At 26.5% G+C, this 27628-nt stretch overlaps 1 protein-coding gene across 1 annotated transcript in view; it reads left to right on the top strand.

The window, feature by feature from the left end:
* Positions 1–456: 456 nt before the first annotated feature.
* Positions 457–27628, top strand: part of LOC100202870 (PAX3- and PAX7-binding protein 1) — a 59902-nt gene continuing 32730 nt past the window's right edge. Inside the window, exons 1-5 of the mRNA XM_065792553.1 lie at positions 457–1725; positions 2041–2170; positions 2242–2403; positions 10997–11196; positions 19186–19333. Of these exons, the coding sequence (XP_065648625.1) occupies positions 499–1725; positions 2041–2170; positions 2242–2403; positions 10997–11196; positions 19186–19333 (1867 nt within the window). The 5' untranslated portion in view covers positions 457–498. The remainder of the gene's footprint in view (positions 1726–2040; positions 2171–2241; positions 2404–10996; positions 11197–19185; positions 19334–27628) is intronic.

Genomic DNA, 27628 nt, shown 5'->3' with positions numbered 1-27628 from the left:
ATGGATGACAAATTATTGGCAAATCAAATTCTTTTTTTACGATGTGTTGGATACTTTTTGAACCTTAACTTTTACAAAATTGCAATTATCAAGTGAACATTTAATATTGTTGTTTTGATATGATATTTGTATATCCCATGTAAAATTACATTAGAATAGTGTTTTTTTATGTTATTTTGTTGAATGGTCTTTAATCAAATAAAGTTTTTCCTTTGTGTGTATATATATATATATATATATATATATATATATATATATATATATATATATATATATATATATATATATATATATATATATTGTATGTATATATATTATATATATATATATATATATATTGTATATATATATATATATTATATATATATATATATATATACATATATATATATATATATATATATATATATATATATATATATATATATATATGAATTTAATTAGCTGTATTATTTTCCATCATCTTATAATATTTATAAAATTCAGGTCATCTTTAAAATGCTTGGTGGAGGGTTTCGTAAAAAATCCAACCGTAATAACCTTAGGAAAAAAATTGATACAGCTGATAGTGATGATGATGATGGAAAAAAAGATAAAACAGAGTTGCCATCTAATCAAATGCCTGCAAATGCTCCCAAGACTATTAAAACAAAACCAAATACTATGCTTAGCTTTGGAGATGAATTAGAAAATGATGAGGAATTTGTAATAAAACGGACAAAAGCAAGTTCAACTTTAGAAAACCAAGTAAAAAAAGAAAAAAAACTTAAAAAGAGACGAGAAAAAAATCAATCTCAAGAACTTTTTGTTGAAGAAAAAAATCAGGACCAGATTCTTAAAAGCAATATGTTACATGTAAAAACATTTTCTGATGATGAAGATTATAATTTTAAACAAGATGATTTTGGTGTTTCCCATAAATTTAATATTAAACAAGCTCTAGGTACTAATGGTAACATACCTGATGCTGCCATGATTTATGCAATGAAAAAAAAGCGAGAACAAGCTAGACAGTTTGGTGACCAAGTTGCTTATATACCTTTGAATACAAATAAATATGAAGGTCGATTCCCAGAAGGAAACTCAAGGCTTATACGAGAAGATGATAGCAGTGAAGATGAAAGGATTGAAATGAAAGGAACAACTGCAACATCACACCCGCAATTAGAACGACGGAAACAAGTTGCTAAGGCTCTAGAGGAATTTCAAGATGAAGACAGTGGAAATGAAAAAAGAGAAGAACATGATGATGAAATTCAAAGATGGGAAGAGGAACAAATAAAAAAAGGAAGTCACATGCCAACAAATATACCAGAGACTTATGGTCCAAAGCTTCCTTTAAATTTTAATGTAGGAATGTTAATGGACCCAACAACTTATGCTCCTCACTATGCAATGACAACATTGCAAGGTTATTGCAATCAAATAAATAACTTGACATATAGTGCGCCACAATATTCACAAGTTTATCAAATCCCATCTCAAGATACATATGTTTATTCAATAGATATTATTGGAGAACAGCTAAGGCAACAAGTTGATGCCAAAAAACAACTTCATCATTTGCATAAACAACAGCTCGAAAAAACAGATTCCGATTTACATTTCTCTTTAGATAATCTTAAAAACCTAGAAAATAAGACAATTGATATCTCTGAAAGGTTTACCTTTTATCAAGACATCAGAGGATTTGCACGAGATTTAATAGAATGCTTAAATGAAAAGGTATTTATATTATTATTATTATTATTATATAAAAGTTTTAAATAAATTATATAATTATATCATTAGGACATTATTATGCATAATAATGAATAATAATGGCTTAATGATACAACGATACATTAATAAAGAGGTAAGAACAGTTTGTGTATCAGTGCAGTGATTACATACATATAAATATATCAGGTGTTTAAAAATATCTTTATATTACAGAAAACTTCATCACTGGAAGGTATATCAAACTATTGGTTAAAACTAAAAAAAATTGCTCTATTAGGCTTATAAGTATAGAATATACATTTTGTTGTATCTGTAAAGGTTAAGCAGATAAATGAGCTTGAAAGTGGCATGCATTCAGTTCTATCAAGTTATGCAGAGAAACTTGTAACACGAAGACAAAATGATGTCAAAGACGAAGTAGAAGAAATATCTGGCAAACCAAATACAGGTGATTTATCTTATTAAAGATAAGGCTTTAATTACTAGAAAACAATATATTAAAAAACATTTTTTTAATAGACAATGATCGCATCAATAACATTCGAAATCGAAGAATAGCAGAACGCGAGGGAAGGCGTGCTAGACGGCGTGAAAGTCGTAAAGGAGCTCCACATTATGATGGAATGTCTAGTGATGACGAAGTCATACCCAGTGAAAGACTAAGATATGAAGCTGAACAAGGTAATTATAAACATAAAATGGCATTAAACAAAAATAAATGATATTTCAAGGTTGTTTTTCAAAAGTTCAATTTAATAAAAAAATAAAGACTATAAAGCTAAAGACATTATAAATTATGTAGAATAAATACTGAATAAATTAAAATTGCAAAAATTAAAGAAGTCAATTTTCTTTATTTTTAGTTTTGGTCATAATTAATCTGTAAGTATAATAATTTTGGACTAGGAGGACTGACTACAGAGAAACAAAATTAAAATTCTCTTCTCTTTAAGTTTCTATTTCTAAGTATGCTACACAGATTAATTAACAAATCAATGGCTGCTTCAGTTTAATCAATTTGCAACTATTTAGTTGTTTTATAATTATTGCCAAGGAGTTTGTAAAATAAATAAAATAGTAAACTGATTCGGGCTAAATAAATAAAAATAAAATAATTTTTCTAAAAAATTATTTTATTACTGTGACAAAATTAAGTACACCTAATGTAAAAAAAAAGCCACAAAATTAAGTACACTTTGTATAAAATTTAATTTAATTAAGGAATCTAAATAGTTTTTGTTCTTTAAAAAATCACAAAAATGCAATTTTATAGACTGGAGTTTTTTTCATTTTTTTTTAAATAAAAATAATATCAATCATCAGCTCGCAGGAAGTAGCCTATCTGTGGATAATCCTCTGTAGCAACTATGCGGAAGGTTGTCTAGCCTATTCTTGAATGCATTGACTGTTTTCGTGTTCACAGTATCATTTGATAGCGAGTTCCAACAATTCATGATTCTGTTAGTGAAAAAATTGTCTCGCAGTGTGCTGTTGCTGACTAATTCTTTGCTAAGTTTCTTCCTCTATGACTAGCTCTTAGCTCTCTTGTGATTATTGGTACACACCGTTTCACTGTCATTTTTTTTACGATTTTGAGTTCTTAAATAAGGCCACCTCTTTGTCGGTGCACAGTTAGACTAGTTAGGTTGAGTTTGATTAGCCTTTCTTAATAACTATGTTGTCTCATTGTGTGTTCAATCTTGGTGGCTTGTCACTGAACTTTTTCAAGTGTTTTTTGGTCCTTTTTTGTTGATGGTGCTAAGTGCATACTCCATATTCCAAATGTGGTCTGACATGTTGTATAAAGTTTCTTTCATAGTGTTGGCTCTCGCGATATAAAAGTATTTTTCAATAGACAGAATTATTCATTTGCCGAAATTATCTATCATTTAAACCAAAAAGCTTTTATCCAACCTTTTTAATTTATTTTACCAGAAATTCTTTGTAAACATTAAAAATATGTACTAAGTGTATTTAAAGTTGTTTCAGTGACACAAGTGTTATTAAGTTTAATTAAAAAAAAAAGGATTTAAATTTGTTTATTTAAAATTAAACTTTTAAAATTACAATTTTACTTCCTTTTAATAAAAAAAACAAAAAAAAGATTTATTGGATTTGTTATGATTGGATTGTAAATATAAGCAAACAAGAAATGAATTAAGTTCTCGATTAACTTTCAATCTTTCTTGGAAACCATATATCAAATCCATAGCAAAATTAGCATCTGCTAAGGTTGCATCTCTTTAATACTTTTGCCATATCTGGGGCGAATCTTCCAATGATGCCCTTTCTCTTTTAGACAAGGTTTGATATTTGACCGAGACCAGGGCTGGATTTGATAAAGTATAGCCAAGGCTGGGGCCAGGTTTTTGACCAGGGCTACATAAACATTTAAATCCTAAAGTATATTTATTTTATTCAAAATTCATGTTATATTTTGTATGTGTATGCATATATAAACATCATTATAATCAACATGATCATCATAATCATTATTATTATCATGATGATGATGATGATGATGATGATGATGATGATGATGATGATGATGATGATGATGATGATGATGATGATGATGATGATGATGATGATGATGATGATGATATGATGATGATGATGATGATGATGATGATGATGATGATGATGATGATGATAATTGTCATCATTATCATCATCATCATCATCATCATCATCAAAAGAGGAAGGCTAAAGCCTGATGATGATGACCATCATCATCATGATGATTATGATTATGATCATTATTGTCATTATCATCATCATCATCATCACCATCATCATCATCATCATCATCATCATCATCATCATCATCATCATCATCATCATCAGGCTTTAGCCTTCCTCTTTTATGTTGCTTCTCTAATATTAACAAACGATTTTTTTTTCTTTACTAAAGCTCATTCATATAATATGTAAGGCACTCTCTTTAAGTTTTCTTACTTCTACCACTACTATTTTCTACTGAAGCTGCTACCTCTCTTCATGCTGATACCTAAATTGTTTTAATTTTTTCTAACAAGCGTTGTTTGATACAATGTTTTTTCTAATCTGTCTAAGATTATACCTCTTTTTCTTGTCACACCACACATCCATCTGATCACCTTCTCTTTTAGCAAATGCTACATCATATAAATACTAAAGTTTATATAACAATGAAAGGATATTGTATGCCAGCATCTAAATAAATAGCATTCATGTATGTTTATATTTATAATATGTATGCATAATGTGCATCTTGGAAGCTTTTATTCCTTCTGGAATAAAAGCTTTTATTACTTCTCTTCAATTTTAATTCAAGTGTCATTCTACCCCACATTTTTCACCATCTTGAGCTTTATTAAACATTGATCATTTTTTACAAGAACATCTCTCTTAGGAACAAATGTCCTTTTGTTATTGCAAGAAGCCAATATAAAAAAGTCTTGTCTGATGTTAAGCTCTATTATTCTCAGTTTACTAAATCTTGTATCTTATCTCAGATGTTAGGTTCTAGAGACTCTTGGTTAGTCTACAACAGTGTTATTAACTAAAGTTTAGACTAACATTTAATCTCTAATTCATGGGTCTGATCTTTTTTCCTTCTCCCCAGAATAAAGCAGAATTATTTGCAAAGAAATCTTATTCTAATTTGACTCATTAATATAATGGCCATACTCTTCTTGACACTTAAACAGATTAACCCATTTTAAACATCAAAATCACTCTGGCTTTCAATTCTAAAGTTTATTCTCAATTAACTACTTCTACAGTGCTCCAGACAAGATTTCAATCATAGTCTTAAAAAAGTGTTCTCCAGAACTCTCTTTAATTTTTGCCAAAATTTTAAAAAAGTGCTAAATAAGTGGTTCCAATTTTTTAAATTTCTAGAAAACACTTTGACCTCTCCAACTATCCTATGATTAGTCTTTACTCTGTTATTAGTTTCTTTATATAAAGGTTTTGAGGATATATCAATTTCTTTTTAACTGCAGTAGTAAAGTTTTTCTTGAAGGCGCACCCTCTTCCTAATTTTCTTAAGTAACCACAAGGTTCTATCTTTACTTCTGTATTGTTTCTTATCTACAATAACGATCTTCATGAAATCTAAAGTGGCTGGATTTGCTAACGACTCAATTTTATACTCTTGTCTTGACAAAACATCTTCACCTTTTATTTGCTTAAAACAAGCAGCCGATTTTAAATCTGATTTCTATTCTGTAACAACCTAAAGCTTGCAATAGCTTATGAATTTAAATTCTGGACTTGAAATCCACAATTTTTGTTAGACAACAAAACTCATTTATTTACTGCAAAAAAATATTACAATATTGTTGGCATTCCTATATTGACGAATAACAACTCTCTTACTCTCAGAAAAAGTCTAAAAACACATTGTAAATGTAATTAGACCTGGTCTATCTGCCAAGCTTGAGGCAATATCCCATTATTCTAAGATTGTATTTCTTTCTTTTTTCTACAAATACAAGCGAGCTATTATCTCTATAACAATAAACCAAAATTCATTCTTGTATGGCTATTTATTCAACAAGTTGCATTCTTTTACTGTATCTATCCCTTCATGCTATAAAAACTTTTATTAATTGAGCATCAAAAAAGCCTTATAACTCTTACCCATCAATCCCTGTTAAATCTTATAATTTTTCCGGGACCAGGGCTGGGTTAGCAAAAAGTCTCTTTTTTAGCTGGGGCTAGATCTGGGGTCTCGGTCACTTACTGATGCACCTTGCTCATTTAGAAAATGCATTGTAAACATAGTTGGACCTGCTCTTGCAGCCAACCTCCAACCATTATCACATCGTCATAATGCTGCTTCTCTTTCTTTTTTCTACAAATACTTTAATGGGGACTGCTCTAAAGAGTTAGTGTCTCTTGTGCCATCTACTAAAGTTCATTCTTGTGTTACTTGTCATTTAAGTCTCATCCTTTTTTGTGTGACTGTTCCTAAGTGCTCTAAAATCTCTTATTTGTCTAGTTTTTTTCCTTGAACATCAGTTCTTTGGAATTCGCTTCCTTCATCTTGCTTTCCTGATTCATATATTTTCTAATCTTTTAAGTTGTCTGTCAATCATTATCTTGCTCTATAAAACTTCACCTTTTCTCTTCCAGTAACTTCCAATTCTAATAGTGGTTGCTTGCAGCTTTGTTGGAAGTGAAGATGTTGTAAAAAAAAAGTTGGTTGAGAATTTTAAGTTTTAGGAGTTTTCTTGAAGTGAAAAAAATTTAGTAATTAACAAGGTCATTCATTCAAAATTTTCTAATTGTTATCAGTTGACTAGATTTTTTAGAGCATTTGTTATATTGTTATTAAGTTTAAAAATATTATTTCTATTTATTTTTAATATGTTGTCTTTTATTTCCTTTTTTATATTTTAAATATGAAATGTCTTATTTCCTTTTTTGTATTTTAAATATGAAATGTCTTTTTAAAATTTAAAATATAAATGAATTAGTTATATTTATATTATAAAAAAGAAAATACTATATTTGCTACCGTACATCTTTTTTGGATAAACTTTATTGAAAAACTTTCAAAGCAACTCATGCAATTAAATTTTAAATGTTTTTAAAAATTAAATCATAATTTCTGAGATTAACCTGCCATTGTTTAATTAAATGATAATTTGCCTAAATTTTTATTAGTTTTAGAGTATATTAAAGGAAAAATTCAGTTTGTTAAAATTTTTTTGTTTAACATATGATTTATCTCTAATAAATTATAAAAAATCAAAATTCAAAATGGTGAACCTAATTTTTGAATGCTTCACCAAAGACCTTCAGTCAGTTAAAAGTACCAATAAAGAAAGATAGGTATCAATAAAGGTAACAATGGAGAAAAGAAGGTTCAAATGAAAAAAAGGTACCAATGAAGAAAAACATCAGGCCTTGTTACAAGATTTTGCTGCGTAACGAAAACGCGTAATGCATTTCAAAGTTACTCAACTCAGCAAATATATTTTGTATTGTTAGAAGTTATATTGCGTCACTAGAGTCTTTTCAAGTACCGCATTGTAATTAAAGTTATTTTATTAACGCGTTAAAAATCATACAGTTTTTTTTTTCTCACTAAGCAAAAGTTACAAATAAAATCTAAGTTCCTATTTGAAAAATCATTTTTATCGTTTTTTTCAAATATGAACTAAATTTTATTTTGAAAAAAATATTTTTTTTCATAAAACTTAACATAATATTTGTTTATTTTCTTATAACTTTACAGTTGGTTTTTGGTTATTTTATTAACTGTTAATAATTTTTTTTCTTTTTTTATTTGTGAACTCTTTTTAATAATGTTTTTAAACAATAAAGAGTTTTTTTTTTTTATTATTTATCAGTTACTAATAACATATTTGTGATCATAATTTATTTTCATAAATTAAACGAATGTCATTAAAACTTTACGTTATTGAATTAACAATAAACAAAATATCTTATTAATAAAGTATTTACATCAAAATAAATTGTGCATATTTTAAACTATTATGACAAAAAATAATTTATATATGCAAAAGGAATTTATATATTTAATTCCTTAAAGATAAAACTTATAACACTTTATTTTCTTTAACTAATTTTCAACAACAACAAAAAAATTATTAAACAAACTGTTTCTTTAACAATAAATCTATTAGTTTACAATTGCGGTTAAATGCTTTTACTTACGACTTTATTTCTTCTGAATAAACGTCACATAAACAGTATCAAAATATAATTTAAGTATTCTAAAAGATAAAAGTTTTTGCGTAACGCAGAACTGCTGAATGCGTAGGCAAATCACCTTTTTGCAGGCAAAATGCAAGCTGCGTAACGCTTCTTAACAAGGCCTGAAAACATGGAAAAAATTTCTTTGCAACTTGTATACAGTGCTCCAGTAAGCTAAAAATGTTCCATAGCAGTAACTTTAGCATCAGGAATCATTTAAAGTAAGTAATCATTTAAGTATTTTGTATTTTTAGATATATAGCTATAATCATGATATTTTTCCTAAAAATGCAGTTTATGATAAAAATTTACAATTTATTTCAAAGTTTTAGAAAACTTTTAAATAGAAATTTGATTTTTTGTTTTAATTGTAAATCAGTTGTTAACAATTAACAACATTTCAAATCCTCTAAAGCACTAGTTTTTTTTGTCTTCAAAACCATGATAAAATACTTGCAACCTATGTTTAATGATATTGGTAGGTCTTTATAGTTATAATAATTCAGAACTTCACTTAAGCCTATATAACAATTTTTACCAATAAATCATAATACCTTTAGAATTGCATAAATGTGACTATCTACAATTAATGAGATTAATTGCAATAGCGTTTTTTTCTTTCTTTTAGAGCCAAAACTCCATTACTTTATACTAAAATGATGAAGAAAGAAAATGAAGCAGTTGCCGAAGAATTGGCTAATAAAACAACAGTAAAAAAGAAATCTGATAAATCTAGCTTAATGAGAGGATTCTTTGCTTCTTTGTTAAGCACAGTAGGTTGAGTCACATTTTAAGAAATAATCCAGCCAAACTATTTTAGATGATTTCATTGAAGTTTAGTATTGGCCATTACAAAGTGAGCTAGATTTTGATTTCACTTGCTTTTGTCCCTTTAGTTTTGTCACTAAGCATGATTGAAAGTCCTGGTATTAGGGTGCTGCTGAATTATCTATGTCCTAAAGCCAATCTGAAAGCTCTCACTACACTTTCCAATGCCAAACTACCAAGGTTATACAAGAATAGAAAGAATTAGTGAAAGAGCAATATAAAAAAGACAATATTCAATCCAGTGTGGTAACTTTTTCAACCTGATAGTTGAACTTCAAGAAAAAATGACCATTGTGAATCCCTGATTGTTCACTATGTCAACAAGTTTATTAGAATTAAAGAAGCTATCTTTGGATTGCCAAAACTTTATTGGAATGAAGACTGGCTTTATGCTTGCTAAACGAATTGACAGCATGATTTTCAAATTCCCAATCATAGCAGAACCAAGTCTAAAATGAGTTTGTTTGTTAGATGGGGGTTGAAATGCAAAAAGTTCTTTTGGACGAAGTACCTTAATCAAAAGTTCTAATCACATGATTTGTGCTGATCATATCTTGAACAACTGTTTGAAAAATAAAGTCAAAAAAGTTTAATGTCCTCATTAAATGCAAAAGATGAGGTTAAAGAATACATCAAAGTTCACTTAATTATGAGAAAATCAAGGCAGAATGTACAACCATGTAGGTACTAGTGACAAAGTCATTCAGCTTGTTTTTACCAAATGAAACTCGAGTTACATGATGCTATATGATAAATACAATTCACAATATTAAAGCTGGTTCACAAGTCACACATTTAAGTACGCCTAAAGATCTGCCTTAACAAGAATCATATCACAAAGAACTTTGTGATATGATTCTTGTTAAGGCAGATTTTAATGTTATTCAAAATTCTGCCAGTGCAATAAAGTTTGTAAACAACATAAGATTTAAGATTTTAAACTTTTATGCAAAAACTATTTCGTAGTTAATTTGTTGCAAATATGAATTTAATAATTACATCTTTACAATTTTTTTTTAGCCAATACTTATCGAAAATGTAATGTTTAATATAAATTTATATATTAAAAAAATATAAAATGCAATGTTTGATATTACTTTATATATTGAAAGTAAAATGCAGTAGTTAATTTAACTTTATATTTATAAATATGGGTAGTTATTAAGGTGCTCCTAGAAGTCCTTACGGCTTTATCACCGAGCACTGCAGAAGACCATTTAACAAGGAAGTTCATGCCTCCATCTTTATTAATGTCGCTTATTGGGCTAGAGCTGGTGTTGAACCATGAACCTCTGGGTTCTGAGTCAAAACTTTAACCACTGTGCCACAGGTGCATTAAATTTTCTAGTTTAATGAGGAGCTTATTCAATTTCTTATTCAATAACAGCTGCGTTAATGAAAATATATTGTTTAAAATGCCATGTGCGATATAACTTTATATATTGAAAATATATAAAGTAAATTGTAATATTTGATATAACTTTATATATTAAAAAATATATAAAGTAAAATGCAATGTTTGATATAACTTTATGTATTGAAATTATATAAAGTAAAATACAATGTTCGAGATAACTTTATATATTGAAATTATATAAAGTAAAAACTAAAAGTTTCAGTTTAAATATAATTAAAAGACAATAACTGATTTTAGTTTATAGAGATTTATTATTTTTTATTATAACTTTTCTAACCTTTAAATTTTTTGTTATAAAAAATTATTTACTTTTAGCTAAGATTTTAAAAGATGCAGAAACTGTATTTGACGATGTTGTTTCTGATTTTAAATCAATTCGTGAAATAATGTCTCGTTTTGAACAGTGGAAGTTTGCATTTAGTGACACATATAAAGAAGCATTTTTAGGAATTTGTTTACCAAAATTATTTGCACCATTTGTTACTCTTGAGCTGTTAAACTGGAAGCCATTAGAGGTGTGTTCATTTATTTGATGTATATTTTTATTAATTTAAGTTACACTATTACTTACTTTTACTATCACTGGTGATAGCAGCAGTGTTGGTAGCATATTACTGGTGATAGCAGCAGTGTTGGCCTACTAGATGAGAAGTATATCTAGTTTTTATTTAAGATATTTTCTAAAGAGGGTTTTTATAAGCTAAAGTTTACAATATACCCAAAGTGAGTATTTTTATTTAGACCTCCATTTTTAGTTTTTCCTTGATCCAAGCTATTGAAGTCTAAAAGCTTTACATTTAAGAGTTTATATAGAGTTTAAGATAGACATAATATTGGAATGTGCACCAGGTTGTCAGACTTCATTGTCAATGCTTATCCACTTGTTAGTTAGGCTCAACTTGAGTTTTTTAGGTTTAAGATTTTCAATTTTTTTCAAAGGTTTTAATATTTTAGTTTATGAGCAATTACATTAAGGAAGTTTGAATATTGTTTGAATCACATAAATTTTTTTCATCACGATTGTTTTAATACAATCATTGACAACAGAATTGTCAACAACTGGAATAATGATTAATGATTCAAGAGTATTTCAAAAAAGTATTCTATTTGTTCAACATATTTTACTATAAAGTATCTTAGATAACTTCATTAGCAACTTCCATGGAGTAATTTAGATAACTTCCACTAACTTCAAGTAACAGATGTCTCTTTTTCATAAAAAAAATATGAAACCCGAATTTTTATAGTTATATTTTATTAATAAGTTATCCGAAAGAGCAATTTCAAAATAAATCAGTTTATAAATATAATTATTTTTGATTTGGTAGTTTCTGTCAAAGATACATTAAACATTGACCCTATCTTAGTTTTTATGAATAAAGACCTAAGACACTATGTCTTTGATCTTTATTCATAAATTCATAAAATAAAAAAAAGTATAGGATCAATGTTTAACTTATTACTAAATATTCTTTAAAAACAAAAATAACTTTAAAACAATTGGGATTAATTAGAACAAATCAACAAGAACCAAACTGCTAAAAAGATCATTTGTACAAAAATTCCCTACAGAAACTGTGAGTTCTATGTTTTGTTAAAGTTTAGAGTGTTTCCTAATAATATGGTACAGCACTTGAAAATGCAGACATTGCTTATTGCAAGAAATCAGATGAAATAATGTTTTGCTTAGGAAGCAACTTATCAATCATGTTCTGCTTGAGAAGGAATACTTATCAGATTATCTCATCAGGCTAGGATTTGATCGTATAAATCAAAATATCCAGAAATGACTTTTTAAAATCAATATCAAGAGTATTGCTGTCAGATGTCTAAAATTTTGCGAGTCAAGAGGAAAGTTGTGCATTCCTTTGGGTGGTGTTTCAGGGTGGGCAGTGTTTCAGGGTGGGTGGTGTTTCTAGTCAGCTTGTTCCAGTACCAACAAAATATAAAATTTTTTACATAAAATTCCAGGGGTATCAAATTACAAAAACTTATTGACATTTATTATTTGTAGCATTATGGAGATTATAGGCTTGCATAGTTTGATAACTGTACAGGAATAGAGGTTTGAACTGATTATATTGGCAATTTGTTTGATGGAAATAAAATTGTTTAAGTATATTTTTATCATTTTAACAAATTAATAATTTTAACAAACATTTACGTATAATTTTTAGGTTTAAAAAAGATGAACAGTTAGCTTTAAATTTGTTTTCATCCTGGATAATTTATCCTGACTTTTTAAGATTTTATTTTGAGATTATAAATAAGTGCCCATTAAATTTTTTGGCGTTTATTAATAAATACTTTTTGATTGATCTTAGATAACAGAGACAGAGCATTAAAGATCTTGGTCTGGCTTGCTTGAGTTTTAACGTTTTTACCTAGATTTAAAAACAAGTTTTTTAAAATCACAAAACGTTGCAATTAATAACAAAAATATACTGTTTACTTTGCCTTTATGGAAAAGAATAACAAAATTAGATTTTAATTTTTTTAAACAATCAATTGTATACTATTTTTAAATTATTAAGATATAAAATCAACATAATCAGGTATTAAGAAAAGATATTATCTGTTAAGAATCTGAAAAAAACTATTATGCTTGAATATTAAAATTTTATGTGAAGTTATACAGTACCTAAATAGTGTTTTATCATTAAAAAATTATAAAAAATTTTATATTTTATAACTTTTAAATGATAATGGTGGGTGGTGTTTCAAGTTAACTTTTGTCAGTTGGTACTGACACAAGCTAACTTGAAACACTCATTTTTTGACTTGAAACTTGAAACAACCATTTTCATCCAAACTTGAAACACCCACCCTGAAACACCATTTTTAAAAATTTTTAAATGTATTTTTTTTAATTTTAATTTTTTATCACTATTAACTTCTTTTAGTTTTCTTATATATTCTTACTATTTTTATAGCAATTTCATTGTTTTTGCCATTATTATTTTTATAATGCTATTTTTATTATTACTATTATTGTTATAATTATCATAAATACTGTTATTTTTGCTGTTACTTTTGCTCTATTAATGAATAAAATTTTTATTGTTATTATTTTTAAAAATAATATTATTAATATAATTATTTGGTTTCACTCCTTTGATCACATTTCTACATGATTGACTCCTTCCTTGTCAATCAATTGTTTATATTTATTCTTAATAATGATATTATTATTTTATTATTTATAATATTATAGATATTCTTGTTATTATTATTTTTATTATTATTATTATTATATTATTGTAAGTATATGATTGTAAATTTTGAGGAAAATAAATATCTTTGTTGTTGTTGTTGTTGTTGTTGTTGTTGTTGTTGTTGTTGTTGTTGTTGTTGTTGTTGTTACCAAGAACCACATTAGGTTATCTTAAATTTTCAGGACTTGCTTTTCTCACATATATGTACATAATTAAAAATTGTTTTCAAATTCTGATACGGTCCATGAGGAATTTCATAAAATTTTTTTGCTTTTTTGGGCATAACTCTAATGACTAAAAGATCGATTTGTTTAAGAAATGGCATTTATATTCTGACAAGACAGAAGAGGAAAATATGAAGGAATGTAAAGAATAATAAATTATTAAGCTAAGTTATTATTACTAAAAAAAAAAGTAACTATGGAAATGCAACTTGAGGCTAAGTATTCAAAGATATATATATATATATATATATATATATATATATATATATATATATATATATATATATATATATATACATATATATATATATATATATATATATATATATATATATATATATATATATATATATATATACATATATATATATATATATATATATATATATATATATATATATATATATATATATATATATATATATATATATATATATATATATATATATATATATACAAGTTTTCTTTATCTGACCAGCGCTTTTGCGTTCAAGCCTTTCTGCACTCCCCACATGCCTGCAAAAACTTTGGTGAGTGCATGAAAAGTGCTTGCCAAAAAAGTTAAATGCTTTTTTTTTAAATTGTAACAAATCTGTTTTGCTCATCAAATACTTTTATGAAAAAATCGTGGAATACTTTTATGTATAAATTGTTTTATTTAGAATTTAAATGAAACTTTTGTTTTACAGTTTTTATTTTAATTATCTTGTTTAGAAATTAACGTTTGTTTTGTCCTTTTTCAATGTAATTATTTTATTTAGAATTTGAATAAATTGTTTTATCTAAAATTTAAATAAAACTTTTGCCATTCTTTTCTTAATTTTATTTAGCAATTATGCAAAGCATTCCTGTTTATTTTAGTTTGTTGCGTTGATTTTATTTTGCTGTGTTTATTTTAAAAAATAAAGATGAATTTTTTAAAATCAAGCACACCAACTTAAAAATGACCATCTGGCCAGAACTTTTTTGTGCGCTGGCATTAAATTTTATATGAAGAACACTGATATATGTATATATATATATATATATATATATATATGTATATATATATATATATATATATATATATATATATATATATATATATATATATATATATATATATATATATATATATATATATATATATATATATATACACACATATATACAGTCTTTGGCGGGAGTAAATGAGTGCGTGAGCTATAAATAGCCCGTTTTCGTGGACTATGCGGGTCACTTCTTTGTGATTGAAAATGTCATCATGTATAAAAATTTCTAAAATCACTCTATTAACAAGTAGGAGAGTGACAAATTATTTAAAAAGACTTTGGTAATTAAACTTCAAATAGTGGGATACTTGTAAAGTTTAGAAAATAGTTTTTCGTAGCTACACTGCAGTTTTTACCTTTCGCTCAGAGTTATTAGTGTGCGCTCTACTTAATGAGTTTTTTTTATTATGTTTTTGTTTTGGTTTTGTTTCTCAATTTTTATTCAGACTTTATTCTTTTATTCTCCAGTTTTATCAGTTGTATAATCAGATTTTTGTTGAATTTATTCCAGATATAGTCAAACTAATAATTTGCAAGCAACGCAAAAAATGACAGAAAAACAATCTTCACAACCATCACGTTTCTTTATTCAAGCATCTTGATGTTTGCTTAAAAAATCTTGCAATGATCATAGCAATTTTTTAAAATCTGTTTGAATAATTATATATTGTCTTGTTAAAAAAATGGAATATAATATTTTTTATTGTGCTTCTTTAGTTGATTCATTTTTCTTGTGCTTTGTAGAATAAGTTAAATTTTAAAAATTTAACACTGATATCTCTAACCTATAATGATAGAGTGACAATTATATTGAAATCTTTTTTTAAATAAACCTTGAACCAAAGAGTTCTATTCTTTTACAATTGTTTTTCAACTGTTTAGACTAAAATTTTAATTATTACTGTCGTTTCTGTTCAATTTATTATCATACTCTTTTATGAACATGTAATTGATTTTATATTCTTTTCGGAAATTAGAAGAAAATATATGTTATGTTGATGTGATATGTAAGTTAAAATTTGAGGTAATCTAATTTTTAATTTCTAAGAGACTTAGCACAAATAGATTTTTTAAGGTTCTGGCATATATACTTCTTGAATATATTCTTCTTATATAATATAGGCGTGTATAAAAAAAAAAGTGTATTATAAATTAAGAAACAAAACAAGTCTTTTTTACATTTTTTTATGAATAGAGCCAATAGAAGGGTATTAAATGCAGTATTATTTTATATATTAGGTCTATTGCTGTAAAATATATTTAAATGTATTAAATATAGCGCAAGTATAAAAATGAAAATAAAATATGAAGAAGTGATATAGTATTATTGTTGTCTTACAAAAGAAATATATACAGTAAAATCCCGTTAACTCGGACCCTGGATAAGTTGGACTTTTACTCGGACAAATTTTCGATTCCCCTTGAATTCTCTATACATACCAAAAGCTTTGCTTAACTCTGACATTTGCTATATCGGACAAAATATATATACCCATTCAGAGTCCGAGCTAACAGAATTCTACTGTAGTTATAAATTATTTATAAATGTTCATTTTAAATAAATTAGCCCAAAATATCTTCAATTTCAAAATCGAACACAGTTTCTTCACTTTCACTCGATTCAGGTGTTTCCCATTAACTTTTACTGCTTAAACTATCCTAATCAATGTCGTCTTTTTTGTCATTTACTATTGTAGCAAGTTGAATTATTGGATCGAAAATAGCTGTTTATCGTTTTTATAAAAATATATCAGTAACCCATTCAATTAAGTTTCTCCTATCATTATCACTAAAATTTGGATCATTGATTTTAATGGCCAAGAGCGTTAAGTGTTTTGTGGTTGATTCTAAGTCTTTGCTCTGACATAAGCATTGTCAAAGACTAAAGGCTCGTTCCACTGATGAGTTTGACCCAGATAAGCATATGATTAAACTTGCTATTTTGCATAAATTTAGGTATTCGGTCCGTCTACTTTTTAAAGTATGGCTTCATATATTGCAGGCTGGTTTACCAAGGTAATTTACCTTAATTTTTGAATTCTTTTAAACAATTTGTAATTAAAAATCCTGCTTTATCCAAAATGTCCTTAAAATGGGCATAAAGTTAGCTAGTGAATTAATTCTTTTTTATACTGAATGCTGACCTTACACCATAGCTTTACAACAAATATTGTTCCTTTTTTTTTTTTTAGGTGCCCCGAGAAGTCCTAATGGTCTTGTCACAGTGCATTTAACCAGGAAGTTCACGCCTCCTTCCTTACCGTGACGCGAAAATATGTCCAGAGCTTGTTTCGAGCCTGAATATCCTGCTTATAAAGCAAGCGCTTTAACCACTGCGCCATGGCCCATTTTCCGTGATTGTATCCTTTCCACAAACTTCATCTTTACCCCAACTCATATGTTATTAGTACAACTTTCTTTACTGAAACTTTACTTTTTAACTTGAAAATTTGAATAACTTGAATAACTTGATATCCTGAATAACTCGATAACTTTATATCAGACACTCAATTTGTACTATAAAAATCAATTAGCAGATTATAAATAAGATAATTTAATTATTACTTAATTATAAATAAGATATTCGATTTTTAATAACGAGTTATATATTAGCATATTAAATAAACTGCCGCCTTTTTAAAAAAAAACCTAGAAGTTATTGCGGAAGTATAAAGGGAAATATGCTCTACTTTAAACAACAGCTTTAAAGTATGGCAAACTAATTTATCAATCAATTAAGCAAAATCTGTGATTATAAAAAAAGGAAATTGTCTTTATTATCTAACAGTTCTTATTGTATAAATTTCCAAATTTCCAAAGAATAATCAAAACCTGGACTATTATGTTAAATTCTTTTGCAACATGCATATTTAGCCTGTTTTTTAACATACTAGTTATTTATCTTTTAACATAACACAAAATAATACGGAACTGTTATAGCTGTTTGAAATAACTTGTTCAATTTTTATTTTTTATTTTTACATCAGAATATTCAAAAATTATTTTTTTCACAAATTTTTTAGCATATCCTGAATGAAATAGTTTTGTTTCTTAACAAGTAAAACAAACAGTTTTACAAAATTATATCATTTGAGAAGTTTTTAAAAGAATAACTTAATAAAAAGATAAAAATGTTTAACTTTATTTTTACCAAAAATTTATATTTTGCACGGGCATTATTTCATTATTACACCCGTGTAAACTGATTTGCACTGGTGTGGAGGCGGGCACGGGCTATAGCTTGCCATTCCTGCCGAAGCCTATATATATAATATATATATATATTTATATATATATTTTTGAGATTTTGTAATAAAACATAAAATTCTTGAAAGTAATTTAAAAAGGTTATAGAATAAAAAAAATAAAAAATGAAACAATGAAATCTTTTTTTTAATTGTACTTTTTGTAATTTTTAAGATTATAAGATATTTAATATATTTAAGTTGTATGACAATTAAAAAAAAAAAATGTACAAACCAGCTGCATTTAGCTACTGTTTGTACATTTGTATGTAAAGTCATAGTTTCAATGACTTCTTTTCAAAGCTACGACCGTGGCTCTTCACGCTCTGACGGCAAGTTTAAGGTGGTTAATAGTTCTAGTTTCAAAGCTTTTTTAGCAGAATATAGCTTAAAATAGCTATTTTAAACCTTAATATCAATACTTTTATGTTGTGAATGCCTTAAAACAATACTTTTATGTTGTGAATGGCTTAAAAACAATACTTTTTGTTGTTGTGAATGGCCTAAAATCAATACTTTTTTTGTTGTGAATGGCTTAAACTCAATACTTTTGTAAATGGTTTTTCTTTTCAAAAAGTTTAGAATATTTTAAATATATTATTAATAGTAAGTAAAGGTAAATATGTGATACCGCGTTGAGTTACAGCTAAATATTAAATAATATTAACATTTGCATGATTTTTTCAATAAATACTTAGTTGAAATCTTTGTATAACCTATCTTTAGTAATGTTCTTTTAAAATTGTAAATCAATTTTTCTTTCTTGATAATGCAGTAATATTTTTCTAGGTACAAACCAATATTGACTTGGAATCAATGAACTGGTTTAAAACTCTTATTCTATATGGGCATGTACCTGATGATATAGATATTGATGATGATGATATAAAATTAGTTCCGAATATTATTGAAAAAAGTATAATTCCAAAACTGACAGGTAAGCTTTGAATTAGCATATGGTCAGAATCAGCTTTGAATCAGTGGTTTGGACTGTTGTTATATATGAGTGTGACATGTTTTACACATTTTTTTTAGGTGTGTTGTTTTGATGTAGTGATGTAGTACATGTAGTGATACATTATATTAATGTGCTATGTGTGATGTATTGCATTGAGTATGTCATAAAGTTATATGTATTATCTATATATTCTATACACTTTGTTAGATTGACACTATGAGTACTTTTATGAGTATTTTGTGTGCTTTTCTATAATTAAAAGAAAAATTGTTTGTATAAACATATTTATTAAGAGAAAAAATTTATTTAAATTTATTTAGATGATTTATTTATAGAACAAATTTATATTTAAACAAATATAGAGATAAACATGTTTAAAATTTAGAAATAAACATATTTAAAATATAGAGATAAACATATTTATTAAGAGAAAAATTTATCTAAAAAACAAATTAATTTAGATGATTTATTTAGAGAACAAATGAATGAAGAAAAAAAAAATAGAAATCAGTATGGGAAGTATAAATAAATAAAATAGTATATATAAAGTGTAATAAAAACTAGATTTACACATAAAACCTTTTTAATATCTTATCTTTGTTTTGTTCACATGTTTAAACTAATGAAAAAAGTCAAAACACATGATTTAATATAAAAGATAAAAAAAACTTTCAGTAACCAGTCGTTGACATTATCTTTGTTTTAAATTGAAATTCTAGTACTATTTAAAAAATAAAAACAACTTTTATATAATATTTAATAAATAATGCTGTTGAGAACACCAGAAAATATCTATGACAGGTGGTAAATATTAATTAATTATTAAGTTATTTCAGTTTCTAAATAATAAAAAGTTAATAACACATCTAAATAATTTTTTTAAATATCCCGAATTGCTGAATCAGGCCACCTTTTAGCTGTCTAGTTTCCAAAGTGGTCAAATCCAAAATTTATAATTTTTTTTTGTACTCAAGATGTCTTATTTCCGGTATCATTTAGGTTGCTCTTTTCTAGTTCAACAATATCTTTGTGTAATATGGACACCATGCTTAAATGGAAAGCTCTGAATTTGTCCTAACATATTTACAATACTTACTATTTGCTTTACTTTAAAACATCAACCTATTATTTTTGTGCCTCAAATTGTTTGAATAATTATTTTTACTCCCAACAAAAAAAATAAATCCTTGATTTCAATAAGACTGTACAACGGATTTATACATTTTTACAATACAATAAGACATGTACCAGAAAAAATCTGTTCCTGTTCTGATGTGGTGTTTACGGAAACCGTGCATCATTTTAAATAGCTAACTGTTTTAAAATGTCATTGTATTAGTGTTATTCAAAATTTATACAACTCTGTTATCAAAACAATTAGTTTTAATTGAAATGTCATCAAATCAAAATAAGCGAGAAAAATTTTTGCATTTTCTCATTGAAAATCCTGGTGTATCAACCAAAATAATTTCTAAAGAGTTGCAGATTGCTTTGAGAACAGTGCAATGCATTGTGAAATGATTTAAGGACACTGGTGCAATCAAAAGGAAATCAGGAAGTGGAAGAAAAAAATGTTTTGTTAGACAAGATCTTGGTAAAAAAGTGAAAGATGCCTTAGACAGAAAATAGGAGATTTCTGTTCGAACTTTAGCAAATAAATTTAGAACAAGTGCTACCACTATACAAAGAGTAAAGAGCAATTGTGGCTATAAATCTTATAAAAAGAAAAAAGTTCCTCGTCGTGAAGAAAAGCAAGATGTTGCAATTCGTAGTTCAAAGCTGCTCTATAAAAAATTATGTGCCAAAAAATCTTGTTTGATTATTGGCGATGAAACTTATTGTGCTACATATTTCAGATCTTTTCCAGAACACGAATGTTATTCACAATTAATCGCAAGAAACTGAATTCCAATTATAAATGTATTGGAATGCAAGAATTTGCTAAAAAATTCTTAGTTTGGCAAGCAATTTGTGAATGTGGTGAAAGAAGCTCTTGTTTTGTGACTACAGGAACAATTAACACCAAAATATACATAAAAGAATGCCTCAAGAAATGTCTTTTGTCGTTTTTAGGAACACACATGGGTAACCTGTTATTTCGGCCCAATTTAGCATCGTGTACTACTCTGGGACAACTTTGAACTGGCTTAGAGAACATAAAGTAGATTTAGTTGAAAAACACTGCAACCCACCAAATTGTCCCAAATACATTCTATTGAAAGATATTGGGCTCTTGTCAAAAGAAAAATAAGGTTCAATGTAAAGGAAGCCGAAAACATTAAAGATTTCAAAACTAAATGGATTAGAACTACCAAGAAAGTCCAGCCAAAGACTGTGCAAAAGCAGATGTCGAGTGTAAAACGTAAAGTGCGTGCATTCTCATGTACAAAACTTCACAAACTTTCTAAAGTGAAATTTAAGAATATTAATATATGTACTTTTAAAATATATATAACATTCAATATCGAAATACAATAGTTAAATAAATATCCTTTAAAATGTCCGCGCAGATTTTTTCTGGTACATGTCTTAATTAATTTATTATATATATATATATATATATATATATATATATATATATATATATATATATATATATATATATATATATATATATATATATATGTATATATATATATATATATTCCAAAAATATAATATAAATTATGTCAAGTAGTTTATAGTGGAATTTGGGCAGCACCCAAATCTGCCCCAAATATATTCAATGCTGTTGAAAAGACAAAATATACTTACTTGACAAATATACTTATGCAAGATTTGCCATAATTGAAAACAAAAAAGAAAGTGAATGACTCTAGAGTGGTATCAATTGGATTTCAGAATGAACAAAATTATGGCAAATGCAACTCATAGAAAGTGAGTGTAAAGTATTCTTATTTATTCTTAGGAATTTTGATTTGATGCAAACAGGGAGATCAAATTCAAAGATATAAACTAGAGAATTTTTATGATAAAGTAGTCTGGTACAAAGATCCTATAAAGGTTTCTTAAGCTGACCAACATTTTCAATTCCACAAAGAAGTTACTAAGAACTGTGCTCAATAATATCATTTCTTTAACAAAAGAGTTGCTTCTACATAGAATTCACTACCAGATTATGTTGTTATGCAACAAAGCACAAACTCTTATTTTCAAAAGTCAAGTGAAACTGTAAAATGAAAATGCAGTCTTAAAGTTATTATAGTTATCTCATTTTTTCGGTGTTTAATATTGTTGCTAGCATTAAATGAGATGTTTTATGCAAAGATGATAATAAAAATATTTTGTGTGTAACTAAATTTACTAATACTAATATATGTTGCCATGGCGCAGTTGTAAGAGCTGTTAGAGCCTTCTGCCTTAGAACCAAGAGATCTAAGATTCAATGTCAGCTCAGGCAAGATAAGTGACATTAGTAAGGATGAGGCAAGAACTTTCTACTTACATGCTCATATACTGTGCTCTATGATAAGACTGTTTGATTTTCTTGAACCTAATAATATTTAAGTTAGTTATTAAGCACCCTAATAGTTAAAAAAAGTATATATACGTATCTATTTATAAGTAAGTTTCAACCATGTTTTTTTTTAGTTTTTTATTTACTTAAGTTCATCTAATTTTATGTTTCATTATACAAAAAAATACGCTGGAAAATGTTTTACACCAACACTCATTTTAAAAATTCATTAATTATATATATATATATATATATATATATATATATATATATATATATATATATATATATATATATATATATATATATATATATATATATATATATATTAGGGTGGTGGTAAAAACAACTTATTTTAAAAATGTCAGCTGACAACCCCTAAATGTGTTTTATATAATAAAATAATACTGGATTTAAAAAATTTTTGAATAAAATATATTTTTACGGGTGCCACAAGGCCCTTATACATCAAACAGGTTTCTAATATTATTAAAAAAAATTTTTTTCATAAGTATATTATGTTGGGTCTCAAAAGAAGCAAAATTTTAAAAAAATTCTAAAAATAACAATTATTTTAGAAAAAAAACTATTATTTAAATTTTTTTGAAATTATAATTAAAAAAAAATAAACTTTTTTCATTTTTAGTTTAAAAGGTCATTTATTTTGCAATAAACTATAAAATAACAATTTTTTTTTAAAAATAATTGTTATTTTTAAAATTTTTATAAAATTTTGCTTCTTTTGAGACCCAACATGACATACTTTTGAAAAACTTTTTTTTTTATAATATTAGAAACCTGTTTGATGTATAAGGGCCTTGTGGCACCCGTAAAAATATTTTTTACTCAAAAATTTTTTAAATCCAGTATTATTTTATTATATAAAAAACATTTACGTGTTGTCAGCAGACATATTTAAAATAACTTTTTTTTAGCACCACCCAAATATATATATATATATATATATATATATATATATATATATATATATATATATATATATATATATATATATATATATATTTTTTTTTTTTTTTCGATAAAAAATCTTACAATCGAGGTCATTTACAAATAGTTAAAAACTAATGTTATGTAAATACCATGAAATAGCATTAATAACGCAAACAATAATGATAATAATAATAACAATAAATTATAAGAATAATAAGAAAACTATATGATAATAAACCAATATCAATTTTAAAACAACAATTGAATATAATGCACAGACAGGAAAGTTACGAACAGTTATGTACTGACAAAACGTAACAACCTACCATGTAACTAAAACAATTATTGCAAAAAAAAGTAACAATGATTTAATACACGTGTAACATAATTACACAAGTAACATGATTTCATAAATATAATAATCTTTTTATCAATAATCATATAAAAAAAAGTAATATAAATATTTCATTAAAAAATAACAATAAATAAACAAACAAAAAATTTTCAATAATACTCACAAATAAAATTTTTTTATAAATTCATCCTAGTTTATGTTTCATAATGAATTATATGTAAATTAAATGTAAAAAAATTAAAATTAAAATAAGATACAATTGGACTTTCAAATTTTGTACATTATAGTTTTTTGGTCTAATTAAGGTACTCCCACTTGAAGCTATAGTAAAGTATAGCTTAACTACTCTATGACATCTAGCAAGACAAAATTAAGTACAGATTATGTCAAAATACATTCATTTAATTGAGGAAACTAATTAAATTTATTGTCTATTAAAAAACCACAAAAATGCAAATTAAAAGACTAGTATGTTTTTTAAAACTTTCTGAATTTTTTTAAAAACGTACTAAATGTTTATTTGTTTTTTTAAGTAAAAACATTCTGAATTTTTTTATTTTTATTTTTATGCTAGGTCTTATTTTAAGTTATGCTACGTCAACTATTTTACAGCCTGGTGCTATAAGGGATGTTGCTACATGGACTATTTTATAGTCTGCTGCTACAAGAGTGTTACTACATTGACTATCTTATACCCTGCTGCTACAAGGTAGTGCCGCTACATCGACTGAGAGCTTGGTTGGGACAGGCGGTTTATCAAATAATAAAACTTTATAAAAAAAAGATTTTAAACTTTTTATGGTCTTTAAAACAATTTCAATAAATACATATATATATATATATATATATATATATATATATATATATATATATATATATATATATATATATATATATATATACATATATATATATATATATATACATATATATATATATATACATATATATATATATATATATATATATATATATATATATATATATATATATATATATATATATATATGTATATATATATATATATATATATATATATATATATATATATATATATATATATATATATATATATATATATATATATATATACAGTTGTAGCCAAAAGTCTGTTGTATGCTCAAATATAACTGCATTTTGCGTCATGTTGCTGTTTCAAGCTTGTTGAAAGCCTAGAAACGAACCAAAAAGCTGTAGCTTTTATTGGTTGAACTTATTGAGGTAATCTTTTATTTAAAAAATAAAATAGTTTCATTTCTACTTTATTTATGCTGTGTTCTTTGTTTACTTTAGATCAATAATTTCATACCAAAAATGGAATTTTCACCTAATAAATGTGGTCAGATTGTTGCGTTAGTTAACTCGGGTTTAACACAAGCAGGTGTGGCACAACATCTTAATGTTTCCCAGCAAGTTATGTTATTGACAATGAAATGTTAGCAAGAGACAGGTGATGTGAAATCAAAACAGTGAACCGGACACCCTAAGGTTACAACTCCTGTTACAGATTGAGTGATTTAACGACACGTGTTGAAGAACCCAATGATATCATCCTTTGCCACAGCCAGTCAATTGCAACACAGAGTTAGTGCAAGAGCCATTCGACAACGCTTAAGTGACACTTTTAATCTAAAAGCGTACTGACCTGCACAAAAATCGCTGTTATCGAAGAAGAGCGTTCGTGATAAATTACTTTTTTGTAGGAAGTTCAAACATTACACTAGTGAAATGTGGAATGAAGTATTGTTTAGTGACGTAAGTAACCTTGTAAAGTTGTTTTCTGCAGCACCAAGATATGTTTGGCGCCCTGCCAATAAAAGATTTTATTCAAAGTTTTGCATACGAACTGTTAAACATGCAGCATACTTGATCGTTTAAGGCAACTTCTCAGCGTCTGGCTGAGGCTCCCTCTACTTTTTCCCACAAAATACTACTATAAATGCACAGAAATATATTACCATACTGGATGAAAAGCTTTTGACAGTTATGCAGATTCACAATCGCAAACTGTTTATGCATGATGGTGCTCCCTGCCATCAAGCAGCTTTAGTGAAAAACTGGCTTCGAGATCATGGAGTTGAGGTTCTAGGTCCTTGACCGGGGCAGAGCCTAGACCTTAACCCCATCGAAAACTTGTGGCATATAATGAAACTAAAAATTGATAAAGAGAAACCATCAAATTTAGATGATCTTCGTGCCATCATTACACATGTGTGGTCCACAGACATAACTGTTGATGTTTGTAAAAATCTCGTTATTCTATGCCTGCGAGATTTGCTGAAGTAATTAAGATTAAGGGACAGTGTAGCAGATATAAGTGATATGTAAAACTGAACTATATTACTGTTATGTAATTTTAAACAATATTTTGATAAACTGTAAGATGTTTTAGAGACACTGTGTCCATTCAAACTTTAAATTTGTTAAAAAAACACAAATACAACAGACTTTTGGCCACAACTGTATATATATATATATATATATATACATATATATATATATACATATATATATATATATATATATATATATATATATATATATATATATATATATATATATATGTATATATATATATATATATATGTATATACTGAGATATATATATGTATATATGAGACACTGTGTCCATTCAAACTTTAAATTTGTTAAAAAAACACAAATACAACAGACTTTTGGCCACAACTGTATATATATATATATATATATATATATATATATATATATATATATATATATATATATATATATATATATATATATATATATATATATATATATATATATGTACAGTATCGGACAAAACGAGTGCAACCAAATAATACTAATTTAGTTTCTTTATATAAAAGTGCTGCATTTTTTCAATTTAGAGAAATACTTATGTAACTGTTTAGAGACAAAGTTCTTCAAGTTTTATTCATCACAAAGTTCATTATTTGTACACGAAAATTAATAAATTAATCAAAAGTATTAAAAAAAGTTGATTTCCTTCTAAACAAAACAAGTGCAACTCGACAAAATGTTGACCAAGCTGTATTTCGCTATCAATATTTCGTGGCGAATCCTTTGTTGTCAATCACAGCCTTGCATCTTCGAGTCATAGATTCGATCAGGTGATCAATGAAACTTTGTGGAATCGCTGCCCAGGCCTTTTGGATTTGTTCAAACAGTTGATCCTTATTACGAACACCTTCACAATTAATTCTGCAGTTGACGATCTCCCACAGGTTCTCGATAGGGTTGAGATCCAGAGATTGAGGTGGCCAATCCATCACTGATATGTGGTTGCCTTGAAACCACTGCTTGACTACTTTTGCAGTGTTTCAGATCGTTGTCTTGTTGAAAAACCCATTTTATTGGCATATTCAATTCAGCATGAGGTAACATAACATCTTTCAGGATATTTTTGTAGATGAAATGGTCCATTATTCCATCCTTTCGATGTATTGGACCTAGACCGTTAGCAGAAAAACACCCCCAGACCATTACATTGCCTCCGCAATGTTTCACG

Source organism: Hydra vulgaris, chromosome 03 (assembly GCF_038396675.1).
Source record: "Hydra vulgaris chromosome 03, alternate assembly HydraT2T_AEP".
Classification (NCBI taxonomy): Eukaryota; Metazoa; Cnidaria; class Hydrozoa; order Anthoathecata; family Hydridae; genus Hydra; species Hydra vulgaris.
This window is presented reverse-complemented; position numbering and strand designations above follow the sequence as displayed.